This window comes from Eumetopias jubatus, unplaced genomic scaffold (genome assembly GCF_037043125.1).
Source record: "Eumetopias jubatus isolate StellerSeaLion01/CBP00866 unplaced genomic scaffold, mEumJub1_p1.0 scaffold_8, whole genome shotgun sequence".
NCBI lineage: Eukaryota > Metazoa > Chordata > Mammalia > Carnivora > Otariidae > Eumetopias > Eumetopias jubatus.
The window spans coordinates 130,772,614-130,792,364 of record NW_028274814.1 but is presented as its reverse complement, the minus strand read 5'-3'; the positions used below and the strand labels follow the sequence as shown (position 1 = coordinate 130,792,364).

The window sequence follows — 19,751 nt, the reverse complement described above, 5'->3', positions numbered from 1 at the left end:
GCTAGAGAGACCTGATTAGATCCAAAGGGGTGGGGGGAAGACACGGGCACGGTGACCCGAGCAGGGGATTTCAGCCCCTCACCCAGGCGCCATGGGAGCAGAGTAGGGCACAGGGACTCTGCCAGGGAGTGTGCTGGGGGGCTTCTCAGAGGAGGTGATGCTCGATTTGGGCTTTGAAGCATGAGCATGATTTTTCCAGGTGGTAGGAGCAGGTGCTCCTGGCAGACAGATCTGCATCAGGAAATACCTAGAAGCCACATGGGTGTGGCGTTGAGTGGCTGCAACAGGGCAAGTATGTCGTGAACACCTGGTATGCCTGGGGACAGGAAGTTGCATAAGGCAGGTATGCTGGGGAGTCAGGTGGGAGGGACAGAGAGGAGGGGGCTGGGAACAAGCCCACGGGGGGGGGGGCGGTCTGCGGCGGGGAGTCATTTGCTGAGGGTCCCACAGTCTATCAGTGGCAGGAAGGGCAGAGCAGAGAAGGACCTAGAAGGTCCTTTGAGGGAGTCAGGACAGCCGAGGCTGGGTAGGATGCCTGGACAAGCCCCACCCAGTTGTGTTGTTTCACCGCAGGCTGCTTGGAAGTGGACACTTTCAGTTTCCAATTCAGGTCCCGGACATATTTGGGCCCCGAGGTGTGGTTACTGCACAGACTCGTAGCTGGGTCCTCACAGCCAAGAACCGCTGGATGTGCTTCAGCTCAGTCAGAGGAACATCCCTGGGTAAGCTGGGAGGGTAGGGGCCCCTGCCCATCTCCTCACCCTCCATATAGCTCTTTAAAGAAAGATCCTGTGTTGTCTCGATTTTATAGATGAGAGGGAACCTGAAGCTCCAGCTCCAGGTCCCACGCTAAGCAGGGGCACAGCCCGGATTCGAACCTGGGTTTGTCTGACTGCTTCCCCCCTCCCCCTGTGCCCCAAAACAGTGGAGAGGAGGGGGACACTGCTCAGCCCAGGTTCCAAACTGTCTGCGACCTGAGCAGGTAATCCACAAGGAAGGTGGATGTCGGGGTGCTCATGGAAACTCCCAGAAATCTGATAGAATTGTCCAAAGCACATTAAATCAGGAGGGTAATTCATGTGAAATCTGAGGCATAGTCTGACTTGTTCTCGGCCAGCGCGAGCTTCTCATCAAGACAGACAAGAAAACAAGGGGAATTGCTCACGGGTGAGTGAAGCTGGGGGTGCTGTGCTGTCCCCCCTCGGGTCGGAGCCCGGCTGCGGGCTGGAGAGCAGGCGCAGCGGGTACCCCGGCAGGCCCTGGAACAGGAGGTGCGGGAGGGAGTAGACAGGCCCCCGCCAGTGCTCAGAGTCCAGCAGAGGAGAACACACAGAGGACTGCAGTCAGGACAGTGCACGTTCAAGGGGAGCCCGGGGAGTCAGTGGGGGCAGCCTGCAGGGGAGGCAGGGGTTGGGCTGGGCCTCTAAGCACAGGTAAACTTGTACAAGGTGAGGGAGGTGGGGAAAGGCATTCCGGGGGGACGGAGCAGCCAAGCAAAGGCCTGGAGGCTGAGGTGGGATCAGAAGCAAGGCGGGGCGCCGGGCTGGCTTAGTAGGTAGAGCCTGTGACTCTGGATCTCAGGGCCCTATGTGAGTTCAAGGTCCACGTGGGGAGTGGAGCCTATAAAATACAAATTAAAAAAGAAAAAGTAAAAGAAGCAGGGAAGTGAGGGGTCCTTGATGACCAAGGCGACACGGAGGCCGGGCGGGAGGAGTGACGAAGATAGGAGCGGGAGCTTTAGGGAGCCCGGGGTGGAGGCCAGGCTGAGGAGTGTGAACCTGATCCTGTCTTAGGCTCCCCTTTCCTCCCTGTCCGAGGAGCATGCATGCAGTCGCTTGCAGGGAGATGCTCTGGTGCGAATCCGTGTCCGGCTGCCTCTGGAGAGCATAGACAGAGCCGGTGGGGATGGGAGGGCTCCGTGTCCCGTGTGGGCCATGCAGGTGGGCAGGGGCTGGCTCCCCTCCTCCTCCTGACAGCCTTGCTGGGAACTGACGAATCTGCAGGCTAGCCAGGGACACCGCGGGTACTAATCAGGCAGGAGGGAGCATTGTCCAGCATCACACCCAGCTGAGGCCCAACACGAGGGTCAGGGCCGGGCCAAGAATGGCAGAGGACGGGAGGGATGGGACCCGGAGTGCAGACACATCTGCAAAGGTTTGGCGTCATCCAGCGTTCGGCTCTTTCTGCCCGCTCGCTCCTCCTGCTCTCTGCCCTTGCTCTTTTTTTTTTTTTTAAAGATTTTATTTATTTATTTGACAGAGAGAGAGAGACAGCGAGAGCAGGAACACAAGCAGGGGGAGCAGGAGAGGGAGAAGCAGGCTTTCCGCTGAGCAGGGAGCCTGATGTGGGACTCGATCCCAGGACCCTGGGATCATGACCCGAGCCGAAGGCAGACGCTTAACGACTGAGCCACCCAGGCGCCCTCTGCGTTTGCTCTTGGTCCTTTGCTTCATGGTGTCATTTGGCTCTTCCCACGCCCCCCCCCCCCCCGGCCCCCGGTCATGTGACAAGCAGAAGAAGGAGAAAGGGGCCAGCCAACTCTCCTCTCCCAACTGTGCCTTACAGCAAGGAAGGCCCCCGGGACCCCCTAAACTGACTTCCCTTGTGTCTTGTTGGCCAAGACTGGGCTGTACAGTCACCCCTCACTGCAAAGGCGCCCAGAAAACACATTCCTGAATCCAGGTCCTAAGATGAGAGGCCGCAGGGGGAGGGTGCTGCAGGTGGCCTTGGAGGAGGTCGGAGTTTCATGGGAACTGGTGGGCAGGAAAGTAGCAAAGGTCATGAGAACCACTGTGTTGTTAAGACCAAGGCTAAGAGCAAAGATTGGCAGCTGGACATGCATAGGTGTCAGGAAATGACCAGAGCAAGAGGGGCTTGGGGAGAGAAAGGAACCTGCTGGGAGCCGACCCCTCCTCGCTGGGCCTGCCTTTTTCCCCTGACAGCTGACTGTGTTTATGCTTTCCTCCTTTCCTGACAGAAGCCATGTGTATCTAGGACGTATATCTACAGCCTTCTGGTCAGTGCCCTTGAGCCTTGACCCACCGGGGATACTCCCGCAGTTGTTGATATCTCTCAGTGAGGGAGTAAGAGGGCGTTAGAAGTGATTCTAGGATTTGGGCTTTGGTCAGGTGCTTTGGGGGAGGCTCTAAGGAAACAGGGCCGCTCTAGATGGGGTGCTGCCGAAGGTAGGGGCAATTCTGTCTGTGGGTGTCTCTGGAAATGTTCCCTATAGAAGGAGAGGGCAGAATGGGGACAAAGCTTGCTAAAGAAATAACAGCCATGTCTTATCAGATAAAGAGCGAGTGTCCAAAATCTATACAGAAATTGTCAGATGCAATACCCAAAGAACAAAGAATCCAATCAAGAATTGGGCAGAGGACATGAACAGACATTTCTGCAAAGAACACAACCATACAGCCAACAGACACATGAAAATGTGCTCAACATCACTCAACATTAGGGAAATGCAAATCAAAACTACAATGAGATACCACCTCGTACCTGTCAGAATGGCTAAAATGAACAAGTCAGGAAAGGACAGGTGTTGGCGGGGATGCAGAGAAAGGGGGACCCTCTTACACTGCTGGTGGGAATGCAAGCTGGTGCAGCCACTCCAGAAAACAGTATGGTGGTTCCTCAAAAGGTTGAAAATAGAGCTACCATATGATCCAGCAATTGCACTACTGGGTATTTACCCCAAAGATGCAAATGTAGGGATCTGAAGGGGCACCTGCACCCCAATGTTTACAGTAGCAATTATCATATGATCTCACTCATATGTGGAATTTAAGAAACAAAACAGAGGGTCATAGGGGAAGAGAGGGAAAAATAAAACAAGACAAAATCAGAGAGGGAGACAAACCGTAAGAGACTCTCGTAATCATAGGAAACAAACAGAGGGTTCCTGGGGGGCGGGGGTTGGGATAACTGGGTGATGGACAATTAAGGAGGCATGTGATGTAACGAGCACTGGGTATTATATAAGGCTGATGAATCACTGACCTCTACCTCTGAAACTAATGATACATTATATGTTAATTAATTCAATTTAAGTTAAAAGAAAGAAAAAAGCGGTGCCTGGGTGGCTCAGTTGGTTAAGCATCTGCCTTTGGCTCAGGTCATGATCCCAGGGTCCTGGAATCAAGCCCCGTTTCAGGCTCTCTGCTTAAGGGGAGTCTGCTTCTCCCTCTGCCTCTGCCCTCCCCCTGCTTGTGCTCTCTCTCTCTCTCTCTCTGTCAAATAAATAAATAAAATCTTAAAAGAAAAGAAAAAGAAATAACGGCCATTCTCTTTTGGCCAAGGGACGGAGCTTTTGGTGTTTTGTGGGTGGCACAGAGACCTTGCTTTTGTGGTTAGAGGAAACTATGAAGTGACCTTGCCCTACTCCCTTTGTCATGGTCTCAGAGTAACCTTGTCTGAGGTTGGTATTCAGTGAGATTATTTATGTCCAACAGAGAAGAGCACCGGCTGGTGCGAGTGCCAGGCTGGCCTGCCAATGTCCGGGCCTCTTCTTTTTTCTTTCTCTCCCTTATAAACAGTCATATAAAGAAACAGAAGGAAAAATGCCCATATGTATTAAGACTCCCCTTCTTGGGGCACCTGGGCAGCTCTGCCTGTGGCTCAGGTCATGCTCCCAGGGTCCTGGGATCGAGCCCCACATCGGGCTCCCTGCTCAGTGGGGAGCCTGCTTCTCCCTCTCCTTCTCCCTCATTCATGCTCTCTCTCTCTTTTTAACTCTCTCAAATAAACAAATAAAATCTTTATTAAAAAAGACTCCCCTTCTTATTAGGATTAATTAACAACTAAACAATCCCCATTACACTAACTCCTTTTTGCATTACAACTTTTTATCTTTTGTGTATACTTTGTGTCAGCTCTTCTCTTTTGGACGTTATTAGGAACTCATGGCCTTTCACAGACTCAGCCTGACCCAATTAAACATGATCTTAATAATCCTTATCAAGTATCATTATTATTCTATGTAATTTGGTAGGATTACCAGTGGGTGCCTCTATTGAGCCCTGTTCTGAACATGCCCGAAGCATCCTTTCCTTCTGGACGAGGGGATATTGAAGGCCCGTGGAATTCAGCTTCCCTCCAAGGAGTCTTGCTACCTTTGAGTGGAGAAAAACCCATGGGTGCCTGTGTGAGTGGGCGAGGCACTGCTAGAACATTTATCTGTGGAAGGGTGGAGTTCACTCTGATTACCCGAGTTTAACCTACGTTATCATGCCACTTTTCTTAGACAACTTACTTTCATCAACCACTGAGGTTTCTCCCACGATGACAATTGTCACATCAGGAGTCAGGCTTATTTCTTAGGGGCACTTGGTCCAACTGCTCCCATCATCTGTACAGTGGTAGTGCCAGAAACTAACCCATTATTGCGGTTGGCTGTTAACTCACTGCTATACCACGACTACCGCTTTCTTAAAATTAAAAAAGAAATCAAAGTAATAAGTGCATATGGTTAAACCAAATCAATTAGTACTGAGGGCTCTGTTCACCCACTTTCCCAATTAAAAGTGATTACTTATAATTTGTTGCTTTTTCGTTAGGTGGTTAATCAGTATCTTTAAATGATATTCTATATCACACTGGGAGACAGAATAGTCAATGAAAGTGTAGGCTCTGGAGAGGGAGTCTGGATTTGAATTCTGGCTCTGGCACTAGCTGGGTGCTTTGGGTAAATTACTTAACATTTCTGAGCTTCAGTTCCTTTTCTCACAGAGTCATGGGGAGAACTAATATAGGAGTTAATGCATACAAAGCCCTTAGAACGGTGCCTGGTGCAAAGCAGGTAGTCTCAACCACGATAGCTAATTGCTTTCTCTTGATGTTTATTATTATTATTATTTTTATTTAAAGGTTTTCTTTTTAAGTAATCTGTACACCCAACGTGGGGCTTGAACTCACAACCCCAAGATCAAGAGACACGCTCTACTGATTGAGCCAGCCAAGCAGGCCAGTGATAGAAGGGTTTTTTTATTAGGTAAATTTACTGACCTTTCTGGCAATAAGAATATTTAATTTGAATTCAAAACCTTTTTACAGACACATACACAAATTCTAACCTGAACTAAAAATGTACAATAAATTTAAGGCTAACATTTATGCCTATTACAAAACAGTTAGTGAAAGATGAAGCACAAGATTCTTTTTTTTTTTTTTTTTTTTTAAAGATTTTATTTATTTATTTGAGAGAGAGAGAATGAGAGATAGAGAGCACGAGAGGGAAGAGGGTCAGAGGGAGAAGCAGACTCCCTGCCGAGCAGGGAGCCCGATGCGGGACTCGATCCCGGGACTCCAGGATCATGACCTGAGCCGAAGGCAGTCGCTTAACCAACTGAGCCACCCAGGCGCCCGAAGCACAAGATTCTTAATAAAATTATTGTGTTTTCACCAAAGTATACCCTGAAATTCTGAACCAAACTTAAGTAGCTTAAAATACGGTTGGGTTTTTTTTTTTTTTTCATTTTTGGCTCAGCATATCTATTGAATGCCTCTGCATTAGGGTAGGACCCAGAAACTGCATTCATATTGTAAGCAGAACAACGTGTCTTTCTTCAGCTTCTGTATTTAGTAATAATCATAGACTTTTATGAACTTAAGAGATATTCTATACATGTTTCTTTACACAGAAGAGGAAAAGCATGTATTTTCTTGGACGACCCTGCTCCCACCTTTGATGCTTGTCCTCTGGCTTTGGTAATATTTAATTAATTAATTAATTAATTAATTAATTTTATTATGTTATGGTAGTCACCATACAGTACTTCATTAGCTTTTGATGTAGTGTTCCAGGGTTCATTGTTTGCGTATAACACCCAGTGCTCCATTCAGTACATGCCCTCCTTAATACCCATCACCGAGCTAACCCATCCCCCCTTCCCCTCCCCTCTGAAACCCTCAGTTTGTTTCTCAGAGCCCATAGTCTCTCATGGTTCATCTCTCCCTCCGATTCCCCCCCTTCATTTTCCCCTTCCTTCTCCTAATGTCCTGCATGCTGTTCCTTATGTTCCACAAGTAAGTGAAACCATATGATAATTGTCTTTCTTTTTTTTTTAAATTTATTTATTTGACAGAGAGAGACACAGTGAGAGAGGGAACACAAGCAGGGGGAGTGGAAGAGGGAGAAGCAGGCTTCCCGCTGAGCAGGGAGCCCGATGCGGGGCTCGATCCCAGGACCCCGGGATCATGACCTGAGCCGAAGGCAGATGCTTAACGACTGAGCCACCCAGGTGCCCGATAATTGTCTTTCTCTGCTTGACTTATTTCACTTAGCATAATCCCCTCCAGTTCCATCCATGTCCATGCAAATGGTGGGTATTCATCCTTTCTGATGACTGAATAATATTCCATCGTATATATGGATCACATCTTCTTTATCCATTTGTCTGTTGAAGGGCATCTCAGCTCCTTCCACGGTTTGGCTATTGTGGAAATAAAAGGTATTCAAATTGGCAAAGAAGAAGTCAAACTCTCTCTCTTCACAGATGACATGATACTCTGTGGAAAACCCAAATGACTCCAGCCCCAAATTACTAGAACTCATACAGCAATTCAGTAATGTGGCAGGATACAAAATCAATGCACAGGAATCAGTTGCTTTCTTAGACACTAACAACACAACTGTGGAAAGAGAAATTAGGGAATCGATTCCATTTCCAATAACATCAAAAACCATAAGATACCTTGGAATAAACCTAACCAAAGAGGTAAAGGGTCTATACTCTAGAAACTACAGCACACTTATGAAAGAAATTGAAGAAGACACAAAAAGATGGAAAAACATTCCATGCTCATGGATCGGAAGAATAAACATTGCTAAACTGTCTATGCTGCCCAGAGCAATCTATACTTTCAATGCCACCCTGATCAAAATACCAATGGCATTTTTCACAGAGCTGGAACAAACAATCCTACAATTTGTATGGAACCAGAGAAGACCCTGAATCACCAAGGAAATGTTGAAAAGTAAAACAAAGCTGGGGGCATCATGTTGCCTGATTTCAAGCTATGTTACAAAGCTGTGATCACCAAGACAGCATGGTACTGGCACAAAAACAGACATACAGACCAATGGAACAGAATAGAGAGCCCAGATATGGACCTTCAACTCTATGGACAACTAATCTTCGACAAAGCAGGAAAAAATATCCAATGGAAAAAGGACAGTCTCTTCAATAAATGGTGCTGGGAAAATTGGACAGCTATATACAGAAGAATGAAACTCAACCATTCTCTTACAACATACACAAAGATAAACTCTAAATGGATGAAAGACCGCAATGTGAGGCAGGAATCCATCAAAATCCTAGAGGAAAACATAGGCAGTAACCTCTTCGACATCAGCCACAGCAACTTCTTTCAAGACACGTCTCCAAAGGCAAGGGAAACAGAAGCAAAAATGAACTTTTGGGACTTCATCAAGATAAAAACCTTCTGCACAGCAAAGGAAACAATCAACCAAACAAAGAGGCAGCCCACGAAATGGGAGAAGATACTTGCAAATGACACTACAGAGAAAGGGCTGGTATCCAAGATCTATAAAGAACTCCTCAAACTCAACAGCCCAAAAACAAATAATCAAGTCAAAAAATGGGCAGAAGACATGAACAGATACTTCTCCAAAGAAGACATACGAATGGCTAAGAGACGCATGAAAAAATGTTCAACATCATTAGCCATCAGGGAAATTCAAATCAAGACCACATTGAGATACCACCTTACACCAGTTGGAATGGCAAAAATTGACAAGGCAAGAAACAACAAATGTTGGTGAGGATGCGGAGAAAGGGGAACCCTCCTACACTGTTGGTGGGAATGCAAGCTGGTATAGCCACTCTGGAAAACAGTATGGAGGTTCCTCAAATAGTTAAAAAGAGATCTACCCTATGACCCAGCAACTGCACTACTGGGTATTTACCTCAAAGATACAGATGTAGTTAAAAAAAGGGGCACATGCACCCCAATGTTCTTTCTCTTGATTTTTAAATTTTGATATGAGTTATTTATTTCTTACCAAGACAGATAATGACTTCACTTATTTTTATACTATTTCTTATACATCTCCCCACCTTCTCCTAATATTATGCTATCACTGATTTTATGTCCTCAATTAGAAACCCTTCTAGTCGTAAGCAATTTACTTACACCTTTGTTTCTTTTTTCTTTTTTCTTCCATCTGCACTTCCTAGCCTCTCCATTGCAGCCAGTATTTTTGGACTCCTCACTTTGTAAAATGAGACTATTAATCCTCCTCCTCTCTTCAATGCTTCAGCTCCCAACTTCCATCATTGTACTTTAATTTAGATATTTACATACAAGTGCATTTAGTTCTCATATTTAAATGGTGTCTTTTGTTCTAGAAGTTAAAAATCAAACAAGAATGTTTACACATGTGTGATGTTTTCAGTATTGGTTACTGTAGAGCTAACTTGTGAAATACAGATGCACATGTTTTCTTGTACAGTTTTAGTTTTTCCTGATTTTCTAATTGCCTATGTTTTGACCCCTTGCAAGTTTGCCTTCAACATTTCCTCAATTCTTTTGAACTGTGCATTATATAAGTATTATGTCAAGTCCCCTTTGCCCATAGAACTCTTCACTTCTTATTCTATCCTGGGCTGGTTGCTCTCTCGGCCTTCCGTATGCCCAGCTGTATTCCTTGGATTCCTTTCTGTCTATGTTAATTTTCCTGTCTCCTGGACCTCAGCTTTCTGTCTCTTGGTTTCTTGGTTATTATCCTCCACCTCACCCCATAGACACGCAAACTATTTTTTTTTTTTCGTTTCTACAGCTCTTTCTAAAGTAATTTTCTAAGAATTGATAGCCTTGGTAACTTGTCATTCCTCATTTAGTTTCATTTCTTCTGTCACTTTTTTGTTTTACTTTCTGGACGTTTTCGTTGACTTTTCCAACCTTTCCCGAGACTTCTTTTTAATTCCCAAGATCTCTTTTTTGTCCCATTATTTTTTTCCCTTTTCGGTACATCCTGTTCCCATTTTATGAGGACAATACCTTTCTAATCTCCCTGAGGACGTTGGTTCAAGGTTTAAAACAATATTCTCCATAATCAAAATTATGTGTTTCTTCTAGTAGCATTGTTTTGAAGGTTTATTAAGTCCAGTTGATTTTTGTTATTGTGGCTTTTTTATAACGTAAGCTCTATGCCCAACATGGGTCTTGAACTCATGACCTTGAGATCAAGAGTTGCAGGCTCTACCGACTGAGCCAGCCAGGCACCACTTCTGGTGTCATTTTTTATTTATCGTAGCCACCCTTTCCATCTCGTTGTCTTTCTTATATATCTGATCCTAGATTGCCCATTAATATTTAAGAGAGAGGTAACTTGACTGACAGGCTTCCCTGTAGAGTGATTGGAATAGCACCCCCTAGATGCCAGAGTCTTTCAATTATGCTTTTCCCCTTCTGGTGTAGACTTAGGCTGCTGAGAATATAGGATCGGTGTAGGGTTGGTAACCTTATTCCTGCTTCCCCTCCACCTTCCTCTCATCTCTAGTCTCCCTCTCTGAAGCTCTGCCTATCAGACCATTCTTCTTGCCTGTTTGTCCTCTCTCTGTTTTTCTGAAGGCACCTCCTTCTTGTCTTCTTTATTCAGCTATCAGTTCTGCATCCAATCTGCATTCAAACATTTGTCTAAGCCTCTGGACTCCTGTTGGCCCCGTTCTCCTTTCTTATTGGCAGCAGAATGAGGGGAGGCAGTGTGTGGGTTCTTGAGTCCAGTAGGCAGGTTTGAACCCAGTCTACCCCTTACTAGATTTCTAGTAAGGGGCAAATCATGTAGTCTGTGCTTTAGTTTCCTTATCTGTAAATAGGGATGCAAATGATCCCCAACTCAATGATTATTTGAAGAAGACAGGTCATTATTTGTAAAGCCTTAGAGCAATCACCAATGCAGTGCATAGGCTATAAATATGAGTCACTCTTATCATTAGTTATTTTTATACCTACCAGTACCTTTACTATCATTTCAGTCAGGTCTCAGGAGGGGTAGTTGAAAAATGCTCTTTTGCCTTCTTCAAATAGTGTCTAGGGGCGCCTGGCTGGCTCCTTTGGAAAAGCATGGGACTCTTGACCTTGGGGTTGTGAGTTCGAGTCCCAAATTGGGTGTAGAGATTACTAAAAAAAAGAAGTAAACTTAAAATATGAATGCTTAAACTTAATCAATATTTGCTGTCTTTCCTCATTTCCCGAGGCAAAATAATAACAGAACTAAAATAAATTCTCTCTCTATAAGGGTCTGTTTTCTAAAAAAGACTATGAGGAACTGGTATGAATGGAACGGTGGACACCCTCATCTACTGTGAGTGTGAATGTGAATTGTATGATATTTTTATAACAGTGTGGCTCTAGGTATGAAAAACTTTGTACGTCTTGATACCTGCTGACCCAGTCCTCCTGCTTGTAGAAACGTCTTAAGGAAACAATCTCAAATGCAAAATGCAAAGTTTTATACAAGGAGATTGTTCTTTGCTCTATCATTCGATAAAGAATTAGAAGCAGTCTAAGGTTCAAAGTCGGGGGAGGACAGCAGAGAAGACGGCGCATTATCAGGAAGGCTTGACAATCCACAGTGGGGCTGTAGGCATTGTGCCAGGACCTAGCAGGACCCCAAGTTCTGTGGGACGAAGTATCTTGCAGAAGCAGGGAGGACACAGGCTTTGGGAACCTGTGGCACCAGGAAATTGATCCAGACAAAGCCTGGTTCACGATGTAAGACATCATTGTGGAATGAGAAGAGTCATTTACAAATAAACACATATACAGTTGGCCCTTGAAAAACACGGGTTTGAATAACACAGATCTACTTCTACGCAGATTTTTTCATTTACTATATGTACAGTACTGTATATGTACTTTCCTTTCCTCGTGATTTTCTTAACATTTTCTTTTCTCTAGCTTACTCTGTTGCAAGAATACAGTACATAATACATATAACATACAAACTATGTGTTGATCCGCTGTTTATGTTATCGGTAAGGCTTCTAGTCAAGAGGAGGCTCTTAGTAGTTAAGTTTTGGAAAAGTCAGAAGTTATGCATGAATCTGACTGCACGGGGATTGGGGGTCATCACCCCTAACCCCTGTGTTGTTCAAAGGTCAACTGTACATAAATAAATGTTTATGTATGTTAAAGGGAGTAGAGCACAGTCATCACAAACATGGACTTTGGATCAGAGACACCCGGGTTCACGTCCAGGCTCTAGCACTATTGTGAAAACTTGGGCTAACCTAAGTTCAGGTGGTGGTTTCCTCCACCTTAACGTGGGAGCCACAAGAGCACCGACCTCATGGAGTGTGTGTGGCTATTCAGTGAGGGAACACACAAGGAGCCCTGCCTGTCATAGGTACTTGATCAATATTAGCTCTTATCAATTAGCAAACACACGTGTTTCTGACCTCCCAAACTTCCAGGACACTTCTTCCCATGTTTTGTTCTGTGTTTGGTTTTATTGCTCCTATAACTTCTCAGATGGCAGTCTCCCTGACTGATTATCTTCTTCTTGTGGCCCAGCAGGACGACAGGACCCCGACTTGGCTTGGGAGTGAGCTGGAGTGAGGTGAGTAACTTCCCTTAAATAGCGGCCGGCAGAAGTCAGTGGACAGACAAACACGTCAGGGAAAGTCTACTTTGGCATTGGTAGCCATCCTGGAGGGAACCACCAGAGACCTGGCCCCTCGCCGCTTCCTGCTGCCACAGCTGGCTCCCATTTGACCCCACGATTTGTTCTCTCTCCCCCAGGGGTGAAGCAACCCCGCCTTCTAGCCGGGACGCAGAGGCGAGCTGTTGCGAAAACGCTCAGATCCCACTGCTGGCACCATGGCCTCAGGAGCCCGTGAGCTCTGCCCAGGTAGTCAACCTCCACTTCTCTGGATGATTCCTGGAATTGTGGGGATGCCTCCAGCTGAGTTATCCTAAGAGGAATCAGTCCCTTGAAGAGCTTCCTTGAGCCCCTAAGCGGGGGTCAAAGGGAGTCCCCAGCCCAGGGGTCTGTAGGGGACACCTCCCTCCTGTCTCCTCAGGGTCATGGTTGAGATGCTCACTTCCTCCCTCCCCCTGCCGCCCATCAAATCCATCAAATGACCCAGAAGTGAGGCCAGGAGAGCCCACTGGGAGGTGGGGGACAGCAGAGGGGAAAGGAGGGAAGAGAGGGGTCCTGAGGCAGGGCAGGGGGAGGAGGTAGACCAGCAACCTTGGAGGCTTCTCCTGCCCTCTTGCCCTGTCCAAGCCTCCAGCATGGCTAAGGATGACTGTGGGGCTTCACAGCAGAGGCTGTTCCCTCCAGGTCTCACCCTGTTGCCAGCCTGACTGCTCTGTGATGGTCAGTGGGCCACTGACCTGGACCCCAGTCTGGCCTTTGCCACCTCCCACCTGTGTGACCTGGAGTGCCTTACCTAACCTTACCTGTAAAATGAGAATATTTCCGATGTGTTTATGAGGTTTGGGCCAGGACCTGCCACACAGTATGTCCTCCCTACGTATGGTTGCTGTCCCCTCTACCTGGAACCTGTTAATTCCAGGTAGAAACCTCCCCTCCCCCAGCAACCCCTGGCCCCCCATGGCTATGTTAGGGCACTTGTCCTGTGTCCCGACTATAAGCACCTGCTTATGAGATATGAAAGCAGGGCAGGACCTGATTCTATTGATCTCAGTAACCCTGCGTAGGCCGGCTCTCAGCTATTCCCCGCCACCCCACCCCCCAATCAATAAATACACATTATTTAGCCCTGTAGGTTCCCCCCAGCTAAGCCCTGCTTTCCCTCTCCCTTAGTGGAGCAGGAAAAGAAAAATCTAAATAACCTTTCATTTTTTCCTTTCCATCTAGAGAGCAAAAGCCTTCTTGAGGATATCATTGAGTCTGTCCAGGACACAGTGAGCTTCAAGGAACTGCACTTCCTGCTGACTGACCATGAAGCCTGGGAGGCATTCTTGACGGAGGCCACGTTGTCCAGGTAAACCTCCGGGGTTACCCTGGCATGGTCACCCTGGTGTCTGCGGGACAGTATCCTGGGGTTGGGGTTGAGTATGTTCCTTCTCAACAATCCATGAGGAGTATGTCCTCCATGACATTCACTGACAGTGAATGGCCTCGGATTGAGACAAGGTGAAACCTGCAGAGTGACCTTGGTCCTTTACATAGAGCGAGCCTGTCTCTGCCTTTGTCTCTTCATCTGTTCAATTTTATCAGGAGGAAATGAAGATAATGCATGTAAAGTGCTTAGCATAGTGACTGACACATAGTAGGGTCTCAATTAATGTTAACTTCTTAGAAGATTGCCGAGAAGAGACAGGGGCCAAGGGTCTTCTTCCTAGAGATGAGGGCCAAGCAGGACTTCTTCTGGGACAAGTCAGAAGAACACTGACACCTCAGTCTGTGCTCCTGGGGATTCGGACTAGAGTCTTCCCTCCCATCTAAGGAGTTACATGAACATGCAGGATTCAGCTGACCCATGAGGCAGAGAGGCTAGAGTGGAATTGGACCGAGCTGGGTTGGACCCTGACTCTATCTCTGCCGACCTTTGGGGCTCTCTGGCTCTGGATGTCTTGGAGTCTCAGATTTGTCATTTGTTCAATGGACACACTAATGCAATCTGATAAGATTGTGGCGAAGGACTTTGTGTGAATTGTGGGGTCAAAGGTGAGGAACCAAGGGCAGTCATCCTGTCCAAAGGCCCAGGAGGCGTGGACCAGGGCCAGAGTTGGTGGTTAGGATGCACAAAGGGGTTGTGGGGTCTAGGTTGGAGGACTAGGTAGGCTTGGGCAGCAGGGCTGGAACTGAGTGAAGCTCTAGAGCACAAAACTTGAGGAGACCAGGGACCTAGCAGAGGTCCTGTGAGAGGGAGAGGGCACATTTCTGCCCTCCCTTCTTTGATCTCCTCACCGCTGGGCATCAGGGGCCATGGGGGTTGTTTCTTCCATACCTTGCCTTGGAGCTGGGGAGTCGTGACGCCCATTTGGAAGCCTCTTCTCTTCTCCCTAGAGCAGCCCCAGACCAATAGGAGGCAGTGTGGCTTTGTGACAACTTCCAGCTCCACGGGGGGAAGCTGCCGATTCTGTAATCTTTGGGGGATTCTGAGCCTGAGAAGTCCCCACCAAAGAGGAAAGTACTTCCTGCACCAGCTTGCCCAAAAGCAGGTCTTCTCTGGCTTAGTGATTCAGATAGAAGGTTGTCAACGTCTCTTGCATCTTTAAGAGATGTCATAGAGTTGCACATGGGCTTGGTGTACATGCATACAAAGCTGTCACCAGCTAAGGTGTGATTTAGGCGGGTGACACCTGTGTGGGAGGGGGTGCTGGGTGGTGGGTCAGGAGTCCATGGTGTGAGCTGGAGAGTCTGAGGGGAACCAGGGTGGTGGGTGTCCTGCTTCTCAGTCAGTTGGGGCAGCGCCTGGTCCCCAGCAGAGGACATGGGGCTTGGGAGAGAGAGCAGGTGCCAAGCAAAATGATCATTAAGGTCCCTTCTCGCTCTGCGGTTTTGTTTTCTTAAATTCCAAGTACCCAGAGTTAACCAAACTGCAGAGTCTGAGAACACAATCCCTAAGACTGCCCTTACTTTTGGCACCAACTGCAAATTGGGGGGGGTCCCCAAACCACCCGGAGATTGGATGATGCCCTGGAAGCACTCATAGAGCTCACTCAGAGCTGTCACTCTCAGTCACCCTGTGATACAGGGAAGGATACAGGTTCCCATCAGCCAAAGAGAGAGACACTTGGGGCAGAGTCTGGGAGGGTTTCCAGCGCAAAGCTTCGTTGCCCTTGGGAGGCCCTACTGTCCTGTACTCAGTGTGTGACAATGATGTGGAGCATGGCCCACCAGGGAAGTTCACACTGTGAAAGTAAACAATTATTGTGACACTTACTAATATCGTAAAGAAGACTTAATTCATGCCCTAGGCGTCAAGAGTGATGTCATCGGGGAGAGGGAATCCCAGGGCTCACCTGGGAATGCAGCGGAGACAGCTGGGGATTTATAGCCAAGGAGCAGGCTGGGGGCAGGGCATGGGAAGTCACTAAGAGGAGACATCAAGGTGGGGGATTCTTGCTAACCTGACCCAATAATGTTCTTCCTGAAGGCAGGCAAGGACTTCTGCAACAAAGGTGGGATTTGATCAGATGTCAGAGGTGATTAGATATCAAGAGTGTGTGGATTCTCACTAAGCTGACCTAACAGGGTTTTTGCTAAGACTGGGCATGACAGGCTGCCAAGGACAGAGCACAGAAGACCAAGGTCAAGGCCTAGTCAAGAGGAGTGTCAGAGAGCCCGAATAACGTTTGGTCAAGGAGAGAGTCTTTTTCAACCCCGTCCTCAGAGTACAGAGTTTTAATGGGGCTCAATCACCTGCTCCCTGCATGGCTGACTTGGCATCTTCAGCTCCCCCTGGAGGTTAGTTTCTAGTTCCTCTTCCTGTCAGAACTGACAGCACATGACCCAAAGCCCCCCTCATCTTGTCAGGCTGTCCAGTGAGTGGCCAAAGTCCCAGGCAAAGGAAGACTGTCCTATCATTCTAGGACCCTTGACATCCTAGGTGGAGACCTAGAGATCACTTCCTAGTCAAGGGCAAAGGGCAGACCTCTCTGTGGGTAAGGTTCATCCTTCAGTACACACGAAGATTCTCCGAGTGAAGGTTTTTCTGCTCCAACCCCACTTCCCTTTGTTCATCTACCAAGTTCCCAGTCTACACACGCTGTGGTACTGACTGTGTTGACCTGGGAAGCCATCTTTATCAGATACCCACCATTTAAGTGCATCTTAAGATGACATGTACTTATTGATTCCCTTACTGTGTGTTATGGAACATTAGCAATGTACAGAATGTGTTTAACATTGTAAGACAAATTCTTTACATTTGTAAAATTCTTTTGCATTTGATTTATAGTAAACGTTCTGTGGTTTATGTGGGATAGGTCGAATGAAGCCCCCTTTACAGATCAGCTTTTCTTAATCACTTGACCTTCACTGTTACAGGGAGGAGGCAGATGCCCTACGTGAAGGTCTGAACGAGCTGGAAAGAACCATGTATACAGAGGCCGAAGAGCAGCTGGCTAGAGAGAGGTTTTTGAGTGAGTTTCCCAAGTTGAAAGTGGAGCTTGAGGAGCGCATAAGAAAGCTCCACGAGCTTGCAGATAATGTTGACAGGGTTCACAAGAACTGCACCATCTCCAACATAGTAGCCAGCTCCACCGGCGCTGCATCTGGCCTCCTGTCCATCCTTGGCCTGGGTCTGGCACCTTTCACAGCAGGGGCCAGTCTGGCACTCTCGGCTGTTGGAGCAGGGCTGGCAGCAGCATCTGTTGTGACCCAAGTGTCCACCAGCATCGTGGAATACTCAAGCGAGTCATCCGCAAAAGCCCAAGCCAGTCGCCTGACATCAATTGATTTTGACAAAGGGGAGGTAGTTGCCAAGGTTCTGTGTGATACCATACCCCAGATTTCTTCCTCAACAGGTAAATGCATCCAAGCCCTGCAAAACATTGCAAAGAATGTTCATGCCATCAAGCTAGCCAAAGTCAAACCTCGCCTAGTAGCCAATGCCAGGCGCCTCATGAGAGCTCAGAGAGTCTCAGTTCGAAGTAGCAGGCAGGTGCAGAAAGCTTTTGGAGGCACTGCTCTTGGAATGACCAAAGGAGCCCGGATCATGGGTGCAGCCACCGCAGGTCTCTTCCTTGCAATGGATGTGGTCAACCTTGTGAAAGACTCAGAGCACTTGCAAAAGGGGGCAAAGGCCGAGTCAGCTGACAAGATGAGGCAGCAGGCCCGGGAGCTGGAGAACAAGTTGGAGGAGCTCACCAAGATCTATGAAAGTCTGAAGGAGGGCCCGAATCCATGATCCCCGAGCAGGGCAGGGAGCAGGGACGTGTGTGGGACAAAGACATGGCGGTACCTTATTAGACGGGGAAAGAGGGCAAAATAAAGAATTTGGATTCGGGTGTTGAGGAGTTTGGTATTTCTATAGCTGAGCCCGGTGAGGGAGGGGTTAACGCAGATGGTGGGGTTGGGCAAAAAGAGGAAGGAACATGGAACCTGGAATAAGGAGGGAGGGGGCTAGAGAGCGAGGGGACTGGACTAAAGAGGACAAGAGGGGACATGGATCAAGAGAGGCATGGAGGAACAAGCGACGGGAAGGCCAGGAATAATGAAGTTAGAATTGTTGGAATGTGCGAGAAGATGAAGGGTTTGATCTTGCCATCCTTATACTTAGTTCTGAGCCTTCCTGAAGCTGACAATTGCTACTCAGGGAAGGATTTGACCACCGATCTGAGCAAAGACAAATAGGGTTGTCCACTGTGATGCTGGCAGCCTGGTCGCAAGTGACCCCGACCCGGGGCTCCCAGCCACGTCCCACAAGGGACCAGACCCCGTCAGCATGGATGCAATCCCCTTAGATGTCTGTCTCCGCCAGCCACTCTGATGACTTCAGAAGTCCCCACTATCCTATGTCCGGTTCCCAGCCCCACCCCCCCACTGTCCCTAGACAAAGGGAGACCCAGGAGGTGGGGTCCCTGCTCTGAAACACAAGTCATAAGGTCCAGCATGTGAGCCAAGCCCGCGTCCCCATGGGATGGAGAGACTGGGTGGGGGTGCTGGTTGCGTGCCCCCATCTGCTGACTCTCCCAGCCTCCGCCTGATGATGCTGAGGCGTCTGCCAGACTCCTTCGTCCCTCAGCAACGTGAGGCTGACTCTCCCACTGAGGTGGGGTTGCCTTCCCAGTGGGCTGAGATGGCTTATTGACCAAAGATTTTGCCAAGACCCCCGACTCTGGAGCTGTAGTCATCCCGGGTGACTTTTCTTGGGATCCTTGGGGGTCAAGTGGAGCCGTATTTTATAGTCACTGGCTCTTTAGCGTCCCCCAGTGGGGTGGACTCGGCACTTGTCCCTGCAGTCCAACGATGCCTAATCCTCACCTGACGTGTCTGCAGCCCCAGCCTGGTCGCTCCACCGCGGGGCCGTGTTCCTGGAGCCCGTCGATGTCCGGAGGCCATTTCTGCACGGGCGTGAGACCATCGGGCCGCAGGTCCTCCGGACATTGCATCGCGTTCTGCATCTCACAGAGGTTTCATCGGGTGTCACGCCAAGGGCGTGCTAGGGAAAGGGAGAAGAATCCGGAGGAAGGGAGGTTACGGTTACCGAAAAAATGACCGAGAAGTAACCAAAGAAGGAGAGGTGGACAAAACAGTAGTTCAAGCAAGTGTCAGAGGGCACAATGTCAACGTGGCCTTGGGTTTCGGCTCCTTCCCAAAGCCACCACCTGTCCCCTCACCTGGCTTTCCCCATCTGCAAATTCAGCCCGAGCTCCCGGCCCACCCACAGGGTGATCATCACAAACCATGGGGGCGATTCTTATGTCATCATTCCATCACTCTGTCCCTCCCTCACAGGCTGGGGGAGGAGCCTCGATGCCCCGGGGACATTTGCCCGGATGGAAGGGTCAGGTTGGCTTCCGTGGTCGCAGGGGCAAAGCGCACAGCCGTCCAGCGGCTGCACATCTCAGAAGCCGTGGGACCCTTTCCCCGCGGCGTCTCTATCGGTGCAGGGGGCCGCTGTCTCCTAGAGCCGCCGCGGGAACGTGGACGGGCCCGCACGGCGCCTGGCGCACACTCAGCTCTGTCCACGGCGGCTGCTCTGCTCGGGGGCCCACGCGGGAGGGAGGCCTCGCTGGCTGTTTCCATTTGCTGTTTCCTGACGCTAGCCTTCCTGGAAAAGTCCTCGTTTAACGAGAAAGAG

At 48.4% G+C, this 19,751-nt stretch overlaps 1 protein-coding gene across 7 annotated transcripts; it reads left to right on the top strand.

Moving 5' to 3' along the window:
- The first annotated feature begins 268 nt into the window (after positions 1-268).
- LOC148163815 (apolipoprotein L3-like) lies at positions 269-17,955 on the top strand. 7 transcript variants are annotated; one of them, XM_088025351.1, is made up of 7 exons: positions 269-343; positions 574-722; positions 7,086-7,241; positions 12,544-12,586; positions 12,769-12,877; positions 13,853-13,979; positions 16,994-17,955. In XM_088025351.1, the coding sequence occupies exons 5-7, from the start codon at positions 12,847-12,849 to the stop codon at positions 17,853-17,855; spliced, it is 1,020 nt and encodes a 339-aa protein (XP_087881477.1). In that variant the 5' UTR covers positions 269-343; positions 574-722; positions 7,086-7,241; positions 12,544-12,586; positions 12,769-12,846; the 3' UTR covers positions 17,856-17,955. The 7 variants fall into 7 exon arrangements, with proteins under 7 accessions (XP_087881477.1, XP_087881478.1, XP_087881479.1 ...); XM_088025352.1 differs by having other exon boundaries at positions 12,541-12,586; XM_088025353.1 differs by lacking the exon at positions 7,086-7,241 and adding an exon at positions 812-1,167 and having other exon boundaries at positions 12,541-12,586.
- Positions 17,956-19,751: the final 1,796 nt, after the last annotated feature.